The sequence below is a fragment of the Oncorhynchus nerka genome, unplaced genomic scaffold, assembly GCF_034236695.1.
Source record: "Oncorhynchus nerka isolate Pitt River unplaced genomic scaffold, Oner_Uvic_2.0 unplaced_scaffold_1275, whole genome shotgun sequence".
Taxonomy (NCBI): Eukaryota; Metazoa; Chordata; class Actinopteri; order Salmoniformes; family Salmonidae; genus Oncorhynchus; species Oncorhynchus nerka.
In genome coordinates this window covers 101134-114884 of record NW_027040067.1, presented here as the reverse complement: position 1 = coordinate 114884, position 13751 = coordinate 101134, and the positions used below count along the sequence as shown (strand labels likewise).

The window sequence follows — 13751 nt, the reverse complement described above, 5'->3', positions numbered from 1 at the left end:
CTGCGTGTATGTACGTGGAACATTAGAGGGAGCCATAACCCCATTAAGAGGAAGAAAGTATTGTCTTTTTTGAAAAAAGAAAATATTGATATTGCACTGTTGCAAGAAACCCATTTGGATGATAAGGAGCACCTGAAATTACAACAAGGAGGGTTTGGTCAAGTGTTTTTCTCATCATTTACATCCAGAAGTAGAGGTGTAGCAATTCTGGTGAAAAAGAACTTACCACTTAAGGTCTTGAATTGTGTGAAAGATAAATTTGGTCGCTTTGTTATAATTAATGGTACTTTACAGGGGCAGAACATTTCCATGATGAACATTTACTTCCCCCCTGCTCACCCCCCTGATTTCCTCACTAAGGCATTTCTAGACTTTTCAGAATTAAACTCAGACACTGCAGTGGTTGGAGGAGATTTTAACTGCTTGTTGAACCCCCTTATTGATAAGTTTCCCAGTGGTATAGCTTCACTCTCTCCTCAAGCTAAGTCACTTAAAGCTATTTGTAATGATCTGGGGTATGCGGATGTCTGGAGAGCTTTCCATCCCTCCAACAGAGAGTTCACTTTTTTTCTCTGCACCTCATGGATGTCAGACTAGAATAGATTATTTTTTTATGCCCAAGACGTCTTTGCAGTCTGTTTTATCTGCTAGGATAGGAAGCATAGTCATATCTGATCATGCTGAGGTGATCCTGGACATAAAACTCAACGGGGCATTCAATCGGTCAAGACATTGGAGGTTGAACACAACCATTCTTAAAGACCATACATTCACATCATACTTTATAACAGAGTTTAAAGCATTTTTCTCTATTAACTCTCAATCAACAGATAACCCCTCGCTCCTTTGGGAGACCTGTAAAGCGTATGCCAGGGGTCTGATTATGTCATACACAGCTACTAAGAGACGGAAAAAGCGGGAAAAGCAAAAATGTTAGAGGGTGAATTAGGAACTAAAGAGAAGGACTACATTAAAACGCCCACTCCTGCCCTATTAAAGGAAATATCAGTCATTAGATCAACGCTAGACTCTCTCCTAACACAGGACGCTGAAAAGAAAATGAGATTTGTCAGGCAAAAGCTATATGAACATGGCGATAAGCCAGGAAAGTACTTGGCATACCTAGCTAAAAGAGGGCTGACTCTCAGTCAATTGCTACTATTACTGATTCTGATGGTAATCATTTATATGAAAATAAATTGATAAGTGACTCATTTAAGAAATTTTATACAAACCTTTATGCCTCAGAACTGCCAAAGGATGCACCCAAATTAATGGAGAACTTCTTTGGTAAGATTGAGCTCCCTACTATCTCCGAAGAACAGAGGTCCCTCCTTAATGCCCCTATTACCAAGGAAGAGATAATGTTCGCAATTAAGAGTCTGCAAAATGGTAAGGCCCCAGGACCAGACGGGTTTTGTAGTGAGTTCTATAAAGAGTTCCATGGCCTGATCCTTGAGCCATTGCGTGAGATGTTTAACCACTCATTTTCAAATGACCAACTCCCTCAAACGCTGAGAGAAGCCAACATTTCACTTATTCTCAAAAAGGAAAATGTCCAGAGTCTTGTTCCTCGTACAGACCAATTTCCCTTCTGAATGTGGATAGAAAATTGCTTTCTAAAATTCTAGCCACAAGATTAGAGGACTCATTGCCACTAATTGTGAAAGGAGACCAAACTGGCTTCATTAGGGGCCGTAAGTCATGCAACAACGTCAGGCGGCTTCTTAATGTAATTCAAGCCTACCAACAAAGTGCTGTAGATGGTCTTGTGCTCTCCCTAGATGCTGAGAAAGCATTTGATCGTGTGGAGTGGTCTTACCTATTATTTGCTCTAAATAAATTTGGTCTGGGGGACAACTTTATAAAATGGGTGAAAGTTTTGTATGATGATCCTCAGGCTGCTGTCCTAACTAATGGGCTACGGTCAAATAGCTTCTCTATACACAGAGGTACCAGACAGGGCTGTCCTTTATCCCCCCTCCTCTTTGCACTCGTTATGGAACCACTGGCCGAGGCCATCAGGGTAACGCCTGCTATACAGGGGCTGCTCATTGGTGATGTTCACCATAAAATAAGCTTGTATGCTGATGATGTCCTGATATTCATCTCTAGTCCCGAGACTTCAATTACATCTCTTATTAATATAATTGAATTATTCAGTGAATTCTCAGGCTACAAGATTAACCTAACTAAGTCAGAGGCTATGCCACTTGGTAGCCTACACTCTGTACCTAATACTTCTCCCCCCTTCCCTTTTAAATGGTCTCCCTCAGGTTTCATGTATCTGGGTATATTTGTAACTCCTAAATTCCAGCTAATGTACAAAGCCAATTTTGTTCCCTTGTTTGATACAATAAGACAGGATCTGGAGCGCTGGAACTCTCTCCCCATTTCTTGGTTGGGTAGAATATCCCTCCTGAAAATGAACGTTTTACCTAGACTACTTTACCCAATCCAAATGATCCCAGTATTACTCCCCAATAAGGTAATAAAGGATGTAAATGGATGGCTAAGTTCCTTTATATGGAGTAAACGCAAGCCAAGACTTAAGATGGCAATATTGCAGCTGCCAAGTTCTATGGGCGGCTTGGACCTGCCCAATATCAAGTTCTATCAATGGTGTGCCCACCTTTGTTATATTTCTGACTGGATCACAAATGATGACTCCTCTATTTGGTTAGACATTGAGACTTCTCTTTCAAAATACCCCTTACAGGATCTTTTATTTTTCAGAAGTTTCAAGTCTGTAGAAGAACACTGCAATAATCCAGTTACACTTAACACACTCAAAGTATGGAGGTCAGTTCAACGCTTCCTGGGAAGGTCCAAACTAACCTCTGCTCTTACCCCAATTCTTAACAACCCAGATTTCAGTCCAGGATTGCTGGATGCTGGCTTTAACTTATGGCTTAATAAGGGCATACGCAGGCTAAACGACTTATTTGCTGACAAGATTTTGTTGTCATTTGAGCAGATGGTCGAGAAATATCGACTCCCAAAGCAGGACTTTTTCCGCTTCCTACAAGTAAGACATTATATTCTGGAGAGCACCACCTTAATTGGTAACCCTGATATGTCTGTCATTGAAAGAATGCTTTTTTTCCCACAAAGGAAAATGTCTGTAAGTCTGTTTTATGATACTTTAAGGTCCTTTTCTGCTGTCAACACACAGAGGGTGAAACAAGTGTGGGAGAAAGAATTGTCTGTTACTATTGACGAAGAGATGTGGGAGGACATTTGGAGATATGCAAAAACAATATCTATATGTAACCGTACTAGAGCAATCCAATTAAGAATAATACACAGATTGCATATATCCCCAAAACGCAGACATGCTTTTAGCCCCACTTCCTCTTCCCCTCAGTGTCTTAAATGCAAAACTGATACAGGCACCCTAACACATTGTTTATGGTCATGTACCGAAATACAAAGATACTGGTCTGGTGTCCTGCAAGAAATTGAAAAGATCCTAGGGGTTGATCTAGAATTGGACCCAGTTTCTTTACTGTTAGGTCTCCCTAGTAGGCATGTTACTTCTGTCTGTAAAAGAAGGCTTTACAACATCCTTACCTTCGCAGCGAGGAAAAACATCCTTTTACAGTGGATTAGTGATAAGGTTCCTTCTATTAAAGACTGGCATAAGATACTATTTGAATGGGTGCCTCTGGAATATCTGACATGTACATTGCATTCTAAAACAGACCAGTTCTACAAAGTATGGGAACCTTATCTAAATTACCTAGAACCTGAGGTATCAGCTATTATGCTGCAAGGATTCTCTTAGAATGGCGGGGATCTATGTATTTCAGAACTACACTGTACGTTCCATGTGTGGAACCTAACCTCTTGGTTTAAACTGAGCTTTTTTGTTTAATTTCTGTTTGTAAGTTTGTTTAAAATGTATGTATTGAGGGACGCAATGATGGTGATGGGGTGAGAGAAGCACCGAGCGGGAAGAGGAAAATGGTGTACGTATGTATGGGTGTGTATATGTGTGTGCGTGCGTGCGTGTATGTATGCATATGTGTGTGTATATGCATGGGTATATGTATATGTGTGTATGTATGGGTATGTATGTATGTGTATGTATATGTGTGGGTATATGCATGGGTATATGTATATGTATGTATGTATGGGTATGTATGTATGTGTATGTATATGTGTGGGTATATGCATGGGTATATGTATATGTGTGTATGTATGTGTATGTATGTATGTGTATGTATATGTGTGTGTATATGCATGGGTATATATATATGTGTGTATGTATGTGTATGTATGTATGTGTATGTATATGTGTGTGTATATGCATGGGTATATGTATATGTGTGTATGTATGTGTATGTATATGTGTGGGTATATGCATGGGTGTATGTATATGTGTGTATGTATGGGTATGTATGTATGTATATATATGCACGTAGATATGGGTAAGTGGGGGCTGTGTTTCTCTTTGTTCTGTGTGCTTTGTCTCTGTTGTTGTATCTCTTAATATGGGTGAAAATGGTGAAATTTCAATAAAAATACTGTTACAAAAAAAAAAGTAATTGCAAATACTTATGACGATGAATGAGCACAAACTCTTCAACAAAATCGGTGTCCAGGAACAACTCGATTTAGCCAAAACCAAATACGATGTAGTCCACTCCAAACTATATAAATCTGTTGAGTTATCTACAAACAGGAGCGCGCAATTTGATAACATGCAGGCAGTTTTGTTGAACGTTGCTCAAAGTAACAATGTTATACTCCAAATGCTGCAAACCAAATATGAACACAATGACTAAGTTGGATGACAAGTCAGCAGAACTCGATGAAGTCGCTGACCAAATGAATTATGAGAGAACTCAGGTGATGAAGATGGAAATATTGATTTCTAAGTAAGTGGAGGAAATCTCATTACTGAATTTCTCGCTCTGTACTCAAGACCTCTATGTGCAAACAATGACACATACGTTTGAGACCGAAAGGAGCAGGTGCGACACTCAAGTGTCCAACATCAGTACTCTAGGCGCTCAAGTGGACTCTGCAATGCAGCAGAATGCCTCTCTTAGGTACCGTCTGGAGGAATTCCAGAACGGTCATGCTCTATAGCGTGACTATCCAACCAAGCAATCGGAGCCCGGTACTCAAAGGAGTGAAGACGATAGAGGGTTTCAGACTTTGCCTTCCTCATGTGTCCCTCAGTCTTCTCCTCTTGGCCATTCGGCACTGAGTGATATGGCGCCTCTTTGCCAACAGAGCCAAAGCTGGGCTTTTCCTCTTGGCCTTTCGGTCCCGATTTTCCCCCAGGATGAAGCCAACTCTCTCCTCTCGCTTGGCGAGGAACCCCTTGACATTCTTGTCAAAAATGTCCCCACCTTTGACCCTGTTCCAGGTCAGCCAAACGACACAGAGGACGCATTGCTTGGCTACCTGAATGTTACGGGTTCCACAAGCACTGCGGCAGTCTAAGCAAGCAAACCATTGACACGCAGAGTGAACTCTGCTTCCGATGATACATCTACCGCTTTGTGGGGCACTGTCATCCCTTGCAATGACACTAATGGCATCAGTCTCACAACTGACCAGATGACTCCCACTGGTGAAACACTTTGCGATATCACAGACAGAAAACCTTGTCTCAGTTCGCAGGCACTGAAGAGGTTGCCACACGTGGACGCTGTGGTGAATGACAAGCCTCGATAGCCACTGAGCGTTTTGAAGCACAAACACCGGCCGCTGACAACTCATTGATAGGTTCCGACGTTTTCCTTTGTGCCTCGGATACCAACACCAACCACTGGTGGGGGGGGGGGGGGGCGAGACAGAAATGGGGGGAATACTAGAAGCCCAGACCCATGATGAGCCTCATCGAGGCCGGTGGGGGGGTCGAGACTACAAAATAAATCGGTAGGATAACTGGTCCCCTTGAGTACCAGTACCAATGCCAGCACAGCAACAATCAGTAAGAGGATTAGAGCCCTCACAAGTCAAATTGCAATAGATAACAGCGATAGAGGAGTCAAGAAGATTGCTACACGTGTAAGGGAATCTCCAGAACACTCTTCTGATGGTTAACACACATGCCACTAACAAATAGAACCCTCCATTTAGGAGGAAAGTTATTAGAAGTCATGAACCATGAACACACCGCGTACGACTGGTTCAGTGCTTAGAGACTACTTCCGTAGTGAGGTTACCTCTTCTGTGAATAACATAGCTATGAAATAGACTCCTTCATACCTATCACCACTACAATGGTGAAAGACACATTGACCGCTTAACACTTGTCTTGAGGACGACATCAATTCTTAATTACCAGGCCTTGATCTGGAACTGATCTGATGACTTCAGACTCATTCTGAACAGTTTGCAGCCTACCCGGATACTTGGTTTCTTTCCCTTGGTATGTCCGCTTGTGTAAGCACAAACACACACGTACAATGGAACATTTAATGTGGATTTATGCTCAAATCACTTAAGTGTGTGAACAAAATACCAGCCTTAGTAAAGTTGAAAATGTACTCTTAGGCCATTGACTCTACAGCTACAGTACTCACCAGATCTCCACAGAGGTCCATAGGTCATGCCTGTAGACTGCCCGAAGCTGGTGCCTTACAGCTGTAGACTTATCACGTAGTTATCATCTTAGGATAGTGTCCTAAGCAACACACCGCAAATTAGGAATGCCCTAGATATGACATTAGACAATGTCATGGTAGGGTAATTTTGCAAAGACCTTGGACGTATATAGAATACAGTCCAATTAGATGATTAAGGTGTGATAACTATATTTTGTATATATTTTGTTTATGCTTCCATTCCTTTTTCTTTCATTTCCTTTGACACTTAGGAAGTGATAGAGCCATAAACAAGTTCCCCATACAACCGTCACTTAGTGCCACAACACCGCTCATTGGGAAAGAAATGTAATTATGTATTTCGTGAGTGTGTGTGCGTTGTTCACATCTGCCTATGTTCCTGCCTAGATCCACCAGCCTGGACGACCAGACCACGGGTCCGGAACGGCAATTCCAATCCGGACATTCGCTGCCCATCCTTGTGGCGGCCTACTCCATTTGCAGAAATCCTACCCGGGTCAACCACCAGAGGGGGACAGCAACGGTGATCACCAACCGGACATCCACTGCCCATCCTTGTGGTGGACTACTCCACTTTCAGAGAGCCTACCAAGGTAAACTACCAGAAGGGGACCGCAACGGCGATCACCAACCAGGACATTCCCTGGCCATTCGTGAGGTGCTTTGCAGCTTTCAGAAAGCCTAACCGGGTCAACCACCAGAGGGCAGCCACAACGATGATCCACAACCAGGATATCATGTGGTCATTTTTATGTTGATTTTTATGTTGGTTTGCAACTTGCAGCAAAATCACAAGATTGAACCCACCAGAGGGGGACTGTCACGACGTGCCCTTTTGGGGTGAGGATCATAGCCCCCTCTCTGTCTCTCGCTCTCGCTCTCTCAATTCAATTCAAGGGGCTTTACTCTCTCTCTCCCACCACAGGTTTATGATGGTCATAAATACTGAAACTCCTTTCCCCACTCTGCCAAAATGAAAGTGGAGAATCCCTTTGCTAACACAGAGAGAAACTTTAACAACAAAAAGTTGAATAATTGAACAGTATTTGTGTATTCCAAACAGTTGGAGTGGTCCGTGGACACTTAAGGAACAGCCATGTTGAATTTGTTTCATTTGGTGACCTCATGAAAGACCGGAGAACCACATTACTGTATCTTTGTTTGTATACACTTCTCAATTATTGGGTTTGCATCTAAATGTTGTATAAAATATATGATTAAATAGGAAACTATTTGTGAGAAGATGTAATGTGATGTTAGCCTTCTAAACAAGACAATTGTTTTCATATGAAGTCTGAACTAAGTCAGTGGCCACGCCCCCGTTAGCAAAGACATTATACCCAAACGTCATGGAATGCCCCCTTCCACAAAGTTAATAAAAGGACTAGTGACAAAATGTAAATTTAGTGAAGATAACGCCAGGATGGGGTCCCCACGTTGAAATGGCTACCACTCTAGAGATTGGAAAACATGAAGCTGTCGCTACATGTTGAAATGGTTGGCACCTCGACCAAAGGACAAGACCAGAGAACGTGGAGATCATCCCCATGTTGAAATGGTGAAGAAATCTACAAACTAAAGACCAATTATTCAGGCTGCAGCTGTTTAAATACTTTAGTCTGGTAAACGCATCCGATCTAAGAACATTTTTGAATGGTACTCTGACGTATCCATTATAACAATCTACAACTACGGAAGACTGATCTCTGGTGGACGCATCCAGAGACTCCCTGATGAACGATTATCCCGCAGACAGACTGGCGATCACAGAGAGGGACAACAAAGGCATACACTCGTAAATATGTAAATTGCTATTTATTTTTTAATGAGCGGCTATTCATTTTAAAAGTATTAGCATTTACATGAGTGTAGTTATCAACTGTATTACAGTGGATGCACTCAGAGTTTCTTGCTCTTGAGCTGTCCCCACCCATTTCCTTTGTCTACCAAGCCATCATATCGATTTTGTCCACTACAGACTTTTTATATGTATCATGTTAGTAACCAATGTATGACCTATTGTGTGTGTTTATGTAATTCTGTGATTGATTAGTTAGTAAATAAATAATTAAGCCAATTTGTATATTGCTGATTCATTATTTGATGCTATGGTTCAGGCAGATATCCAAAGGTGTGCGACATTCAGGAATGAGACTGATGAAATACTACATTAATAGAATACTGTAATCGATAAGATATGAAAATATCTGAAGAGTTAATTTGGGAAATAGAGACTCTATAAACATTTTCCCGTGGTGCCCCAATTTCCTAGTTAATTAAAGTTACATGCTTAGTTTAGTCACAAATAGAGAATTGATTTATTAATTTAGTCTTCACATTTAGAGACAGCAAACACTATGACATCGGACTTGAACTTGATCGAGCATCTCTGGAGAGACCTGAAAATAGCTGTGCAGCAACCCTCCCCATCCAACCTGACAAAGCTTGAGATGATTTGCAGAGAAGAATGGGAGAAACTCCCCAAATCTTGTAGCATCATCATGTAAATGTGATATTTCAGAGTAAAAAAAAAAAATGTTTTTCTAAAAACCGGAGCATAGCGCCAAATTTGAAACTGTAAGCTTCACTGTCCAAACACATATGTGTGGACTATGTGTACCTGGTAAACGCATGTGGATACAGGAATACTGACCTCAGACTTTCCAGTTTACAGTGGGGATTCCCCAGTACAGCAGAGAGCAGCTTCACTCCTGAATCCTTCAGGTCATTGTTACTCAGATCCAGGTTTCTCAGGTGTGATTGGTTTGACCTCAGAGCTGAGACCAGAGAAGCACAGCCTTCCTCTGTGACTAGACAGGCTGACAACCTGCAAACAGTAAAATCATATTAAAACCACACTGCTATTCTTTGGTGGCGAAAATTGTGGCAGTATATTTTTTCAACATAATCAGATATTTTATATCCGTGTCCTAAAATCTGCCATATCTATTCATAAATGAATATATAATTATTAGAAATGACAAATTATGAAAGTATTGCTTGTAGATAGAAATATTAAGTACAAATATTTGAGTAGACTGACCAGGCCATTTTAAAAAGCAGTATCAGTCAAAAGACAGACAGTGACGTATCAGATTCAGTGTTTCGAGTATACAGTCCACACCATATCTATTTTGACAGTGAAGCTAACATTTTAAATGTGTCTATATACTCAAGCATTTTCGATTTGAGATCAAGTGTTTAATTTGAAGTGACAGTATTTAGTGTCACTTTTTATTTCAGGGTATTTTCATACATATCTGTTTCACAGTTTAAAAATGAAAGCACTTTATGTATCTAGTCCCGCCATTTAAAAAAGTCATAAGTATTCTGACCAATTCACTTATAGTATATTAAAGTAGTCAAAAGTGTAGTATTTGGTCCCACACTTGTTGGTTGCATTTGCAGGTTGTTTTAGTTGTGTTTTGTGTTATGTTTTGCCCAATAGTAACTGAATGGTGGATTATGACTGGATTAATCTTCTATCTAATTGAGTAGATACGAAGTTTCTAAACACTAAATTAATTGTGATGATACCGATACCATAATTACGAAATATCAAGAAGAAATCATGAATAATAATGAGTGAGAAAGTTAGAGTATACAACAAAACATGCTAACTTCTCACCATTACCCTCAAATAAAAGGTGAGATTCTGTATTGTCGCTTAATATGAAACATTCTATCTCAAATGCAAAATGCTGGAGCATAGTGACACATTTAAAACTGTAAGCTTCATTGTCCAAACACATATGGTGTGGACTATGTGTGCCTGGTAAACACATGTGGATCTGGTGAACAATTATCACTTGTTGACCAAATACAGAAATACTAACCTCAGAGTCTCCAGTTTACAGTGGGGAATCCCAAGTCCAGCAGAGAGAAGCTTCACTCCTGAATCCTTCAGGTCATTGTTACTCAGATCCAGCTCTCTCAGGTGTGAGGGGTTTGACCTCAGAGCTGAGACCAGAGAAGCACAGCTTTCCTCTGTGACTAGACAGGCTGACAACCTGCAAAGAGTAAAATCGTTTTAAAATAACACTGCTATTCTTTGGCTGTGAAAATAGAGAGGTAGTATATTTTTTCAACATATTCAGATACTGTATATCAGCGTCCTGAAACCGTCCATATCTATTCATAAATAGATGTATTATTATTAACAATGACAAATGATCGAAGTACTGCTTGTAGAGAGAGAAACATTTATTGTACAAATAATTGAGTAGACTGACTTGACCAGTATAAAAAGCAGTATCAGTCAAAAGACAGACACTGAGGTATCATATTAAGACTGTATTGAGTATACAGTCCACACCACATCTATTTTGGAAATTAAGCAAACTTTTTACATTTGGCTCTATATTCCAGCAATTTAGATTTCAGACCAAATGTTTCATATGAGCTGATAGTATATAATGTCACCTTTAATTTGAGGGTATTACATACATTACATACATATTTGTTTGACCATTTAGAAATGAAATTACTTCATTACTTCATACTTCAATTGAAGAAGTCATGAGTATTCTGGCCAATTCACTTATAGTGTATTAATTTAGTCAAAAGTTTAGTATTTGGTAACATATTCCTTGCACACAGAGACTACAACAGGCTTGATCTGGTTGTGTTTTGGTTTCTGTTTTGCCCAATAGTAACTGAATGGTGGATGACGGCCAGAGTAATTTTATTTCGAAGTGAATAGATAAAATGTTTCAAAAAAATACAGAAATTCATCCTGATGAAGCCATGATTAAGAAAATGAATCATGAATAATAATGAGTGAGAGAGTTACAGAGGCTAAAACAAAACATGCTAACCTCTCACCATTAACCTCAAATAAAAGGTAGCATTCATATGAAACATTGCTGGAGCATAGCGCCAAATTTAAAACTATAAGCTTCACTGTCCAAACACATATGGTGTGGACTACCTGTCCCAGACCTGCTGTTTTCATCTCTCTAGAGACAGCAGGAGCGGTAGAGACACTCTGAATGATCGGATATGAAAAGCCAACTGACATTTACTCCTGAGGTGCTGACCTGTTGCACCCTCGACAACCACTGTTATTATTATTATTTGACCATGCTGGTCATCTATGAACATTTGATTTTTTAAATTTATTTAATTATATTTCACCTTTATTTAACCAGGTAGGCAAGTTGAGAACATGTTCTCATTTACAACTGAGACGTGGCCAAGACAAAGCAAAGCAGTGCCACACAAACAACAACACAGAGTTACAGATGGAATAAACAAGCGTACAGTCAATAACACAATAGAAAAAAGAAAGTCTATATACAGTGTGTGCAAATGGCATTAGGAGGTAAGGCAATAAATAGGCCATAGTAGCAAAGTAATTACAATTTAGCAGATTAACACTGGAGTGATAGATGAGCAGATGGTGATGTGCAAATAGAAATACTGGTGTGCAAAAAGGCAGAAAAGTAAATAAAAAACAATATGGGGATGAGGTAGGTAGATTGGGTTGGCTATTTACAGATGGGCTATGTACAGCTGCAGCGATCGGTTAGCTGCTCAGATCGCTGATGTTAAAAGTTAGTGAGGGAAATATAAGTCTCCAGCTTCAGCGATTTTTGCAATTTGTTCCAGCCACTGGCAGCAGAGAAGTGGAAGGAAAGGCGGCCAAAGCAGGTGTTGGCTTCGGGGATGACCAGTGAGATATACCTGCTGGAGCGCGTGCTACGGGTGGGTGTTTTTATCGTGACCAGTGAGCTGAGATAAGGTGGAGCTTTACCTAGCATAGACTTATAGATGACCTGGAGCCAGTGGGTCTGACGACGAATATGTAGCGAGGGCCAGCTGACTAAAGCATTCGCAGTGGTGGGTGGTATAAGGGGCTTTGGTGACAAAACGGATGGCACTGTGATAGACTTCATCCAGTTTGCTGAGTAGAGTATTGGAAGCTAATTTGTAAATGACATCGCCGAAGTCGAGGATCCGTGGGATAGTCAGTTTTACGAGGGTATGTTTGGCGGCGTGAGTGAAGGAGGCTTTGTTGCGAAATTGGAAGCTGATTCTAGATTTAATTTTGGAATGGAGATGTTTAACATGAGTCTGGAAAGAGAATTTACAGTCTTACCAGACAATTAGGTATTTGTAGTGGTCCACATATTCTAAGTCAGAACCGTCCAGAGTAGTGATGCTAGTCGGGTGGGCAGGTGCGGGTAGCGATCGGTTGAAAAGCATGCATTAGGTTTTTACTAGCGTTTAAGAGAAGTTGGAGGCCACGGAAGGAGTGTTGTATGGCATTGAAGCTCGTTTGGAGTTTAGTTAACACAGTTGCCAAAGAAGGGCCAGGTGTATACAGAATGGTGTTGTCTGCGTAGAGGTGGATCAGGGAATCACCCGCAACAAGAGCGACATCGTTGATATATACAGACAAAATAGTCGGCCCAAGAATTGAACCTTGTCGAACCCCAATATAGACAGCCAGAGGTCCGGACAACAGGCCCTCCGATTTGACACACTGAACTCTGTCTGAGAAGTAGTTGGTGAACCAACATCTTGGCCATGTTCTGTTATAATCTCCACCCGGCACAGTCAGAAGAGGACTGGCCACCCCTCATAGCTTGGTTCCTCTCTAGATTTCTTCCTAGGTTCTGGCCTTTCTATGGAGTTATTCCTAGCCACCGTGCTTCTACACCTGCATTGCTTGCTGTTTGTAGTTTTAGGCTGGGTTTCTGTACAGCACTTTGTGACATCGGCTGATATAAGAAGGGCTTTATAAATACATTTGATTGATTTGTGGATTACGTGTGCCTGGTAAAACACGTGGATCTGGTGAAAAGTTATCACTTGTTGACCAAATACAGGAATACTGACCTCAGAGTCTCCAGTTTACAGCGGGGATTCCCCAGGCCAGCAGAGAGCAGCTTCACTCCTGAATCCTTCAGGTCATTGTAACTCAGATCCAGAACTCTCAGGTGTGAGGGGTTTGACTTCAGAGCTGAGGCCAGAAAAGTACAGCTTTCCTCTGTAACTCCACAGCCAGACAGCCTGACATAGAGATCATCATGATTTCACAAACACACTGTTAACAACAGTAGTGAGAAGGACAATGGCAGATGCATATGGTTTATTCTCACAAACAACACAGATTCATGTTCCGTCCTGTTGTTTTTGACTAATGTCAAATCAAAGCAT

The 13751-nt window shown here is 40.8% G+C and overlaps 1 protein-coding gene across 1 annotated transcript in view; it reads right to left on the bottom strand.

Annotated features, from left to right (window-relative positions):
- Window positions 1-13751, bottom strand: part of LOC115120667 (NACHT, LRR and PYD domains-containing protein 12-like) — a 43072-nt gene that overhangs the window by 20983 nt on the left and 8338 nt on the right. The window contains exons 5-7 of the mRNA XM_029649616.2: window positions 13431-13604; window positions 10424-10597; window positions 9241-9414 (exon numbers count right to left, since the gene is read on the bottom strand). Coding sequence (XP_029505476.2) covers window positions 9241-9414; window positions 10424-10597; window positions 13431-13604 — 522 coding nt within the window. The remainder of the gene's footprint in view (window positions 1-9240; window positions 9415-10423; window positions 10598-13430; window positions 13605-13751) is intronic.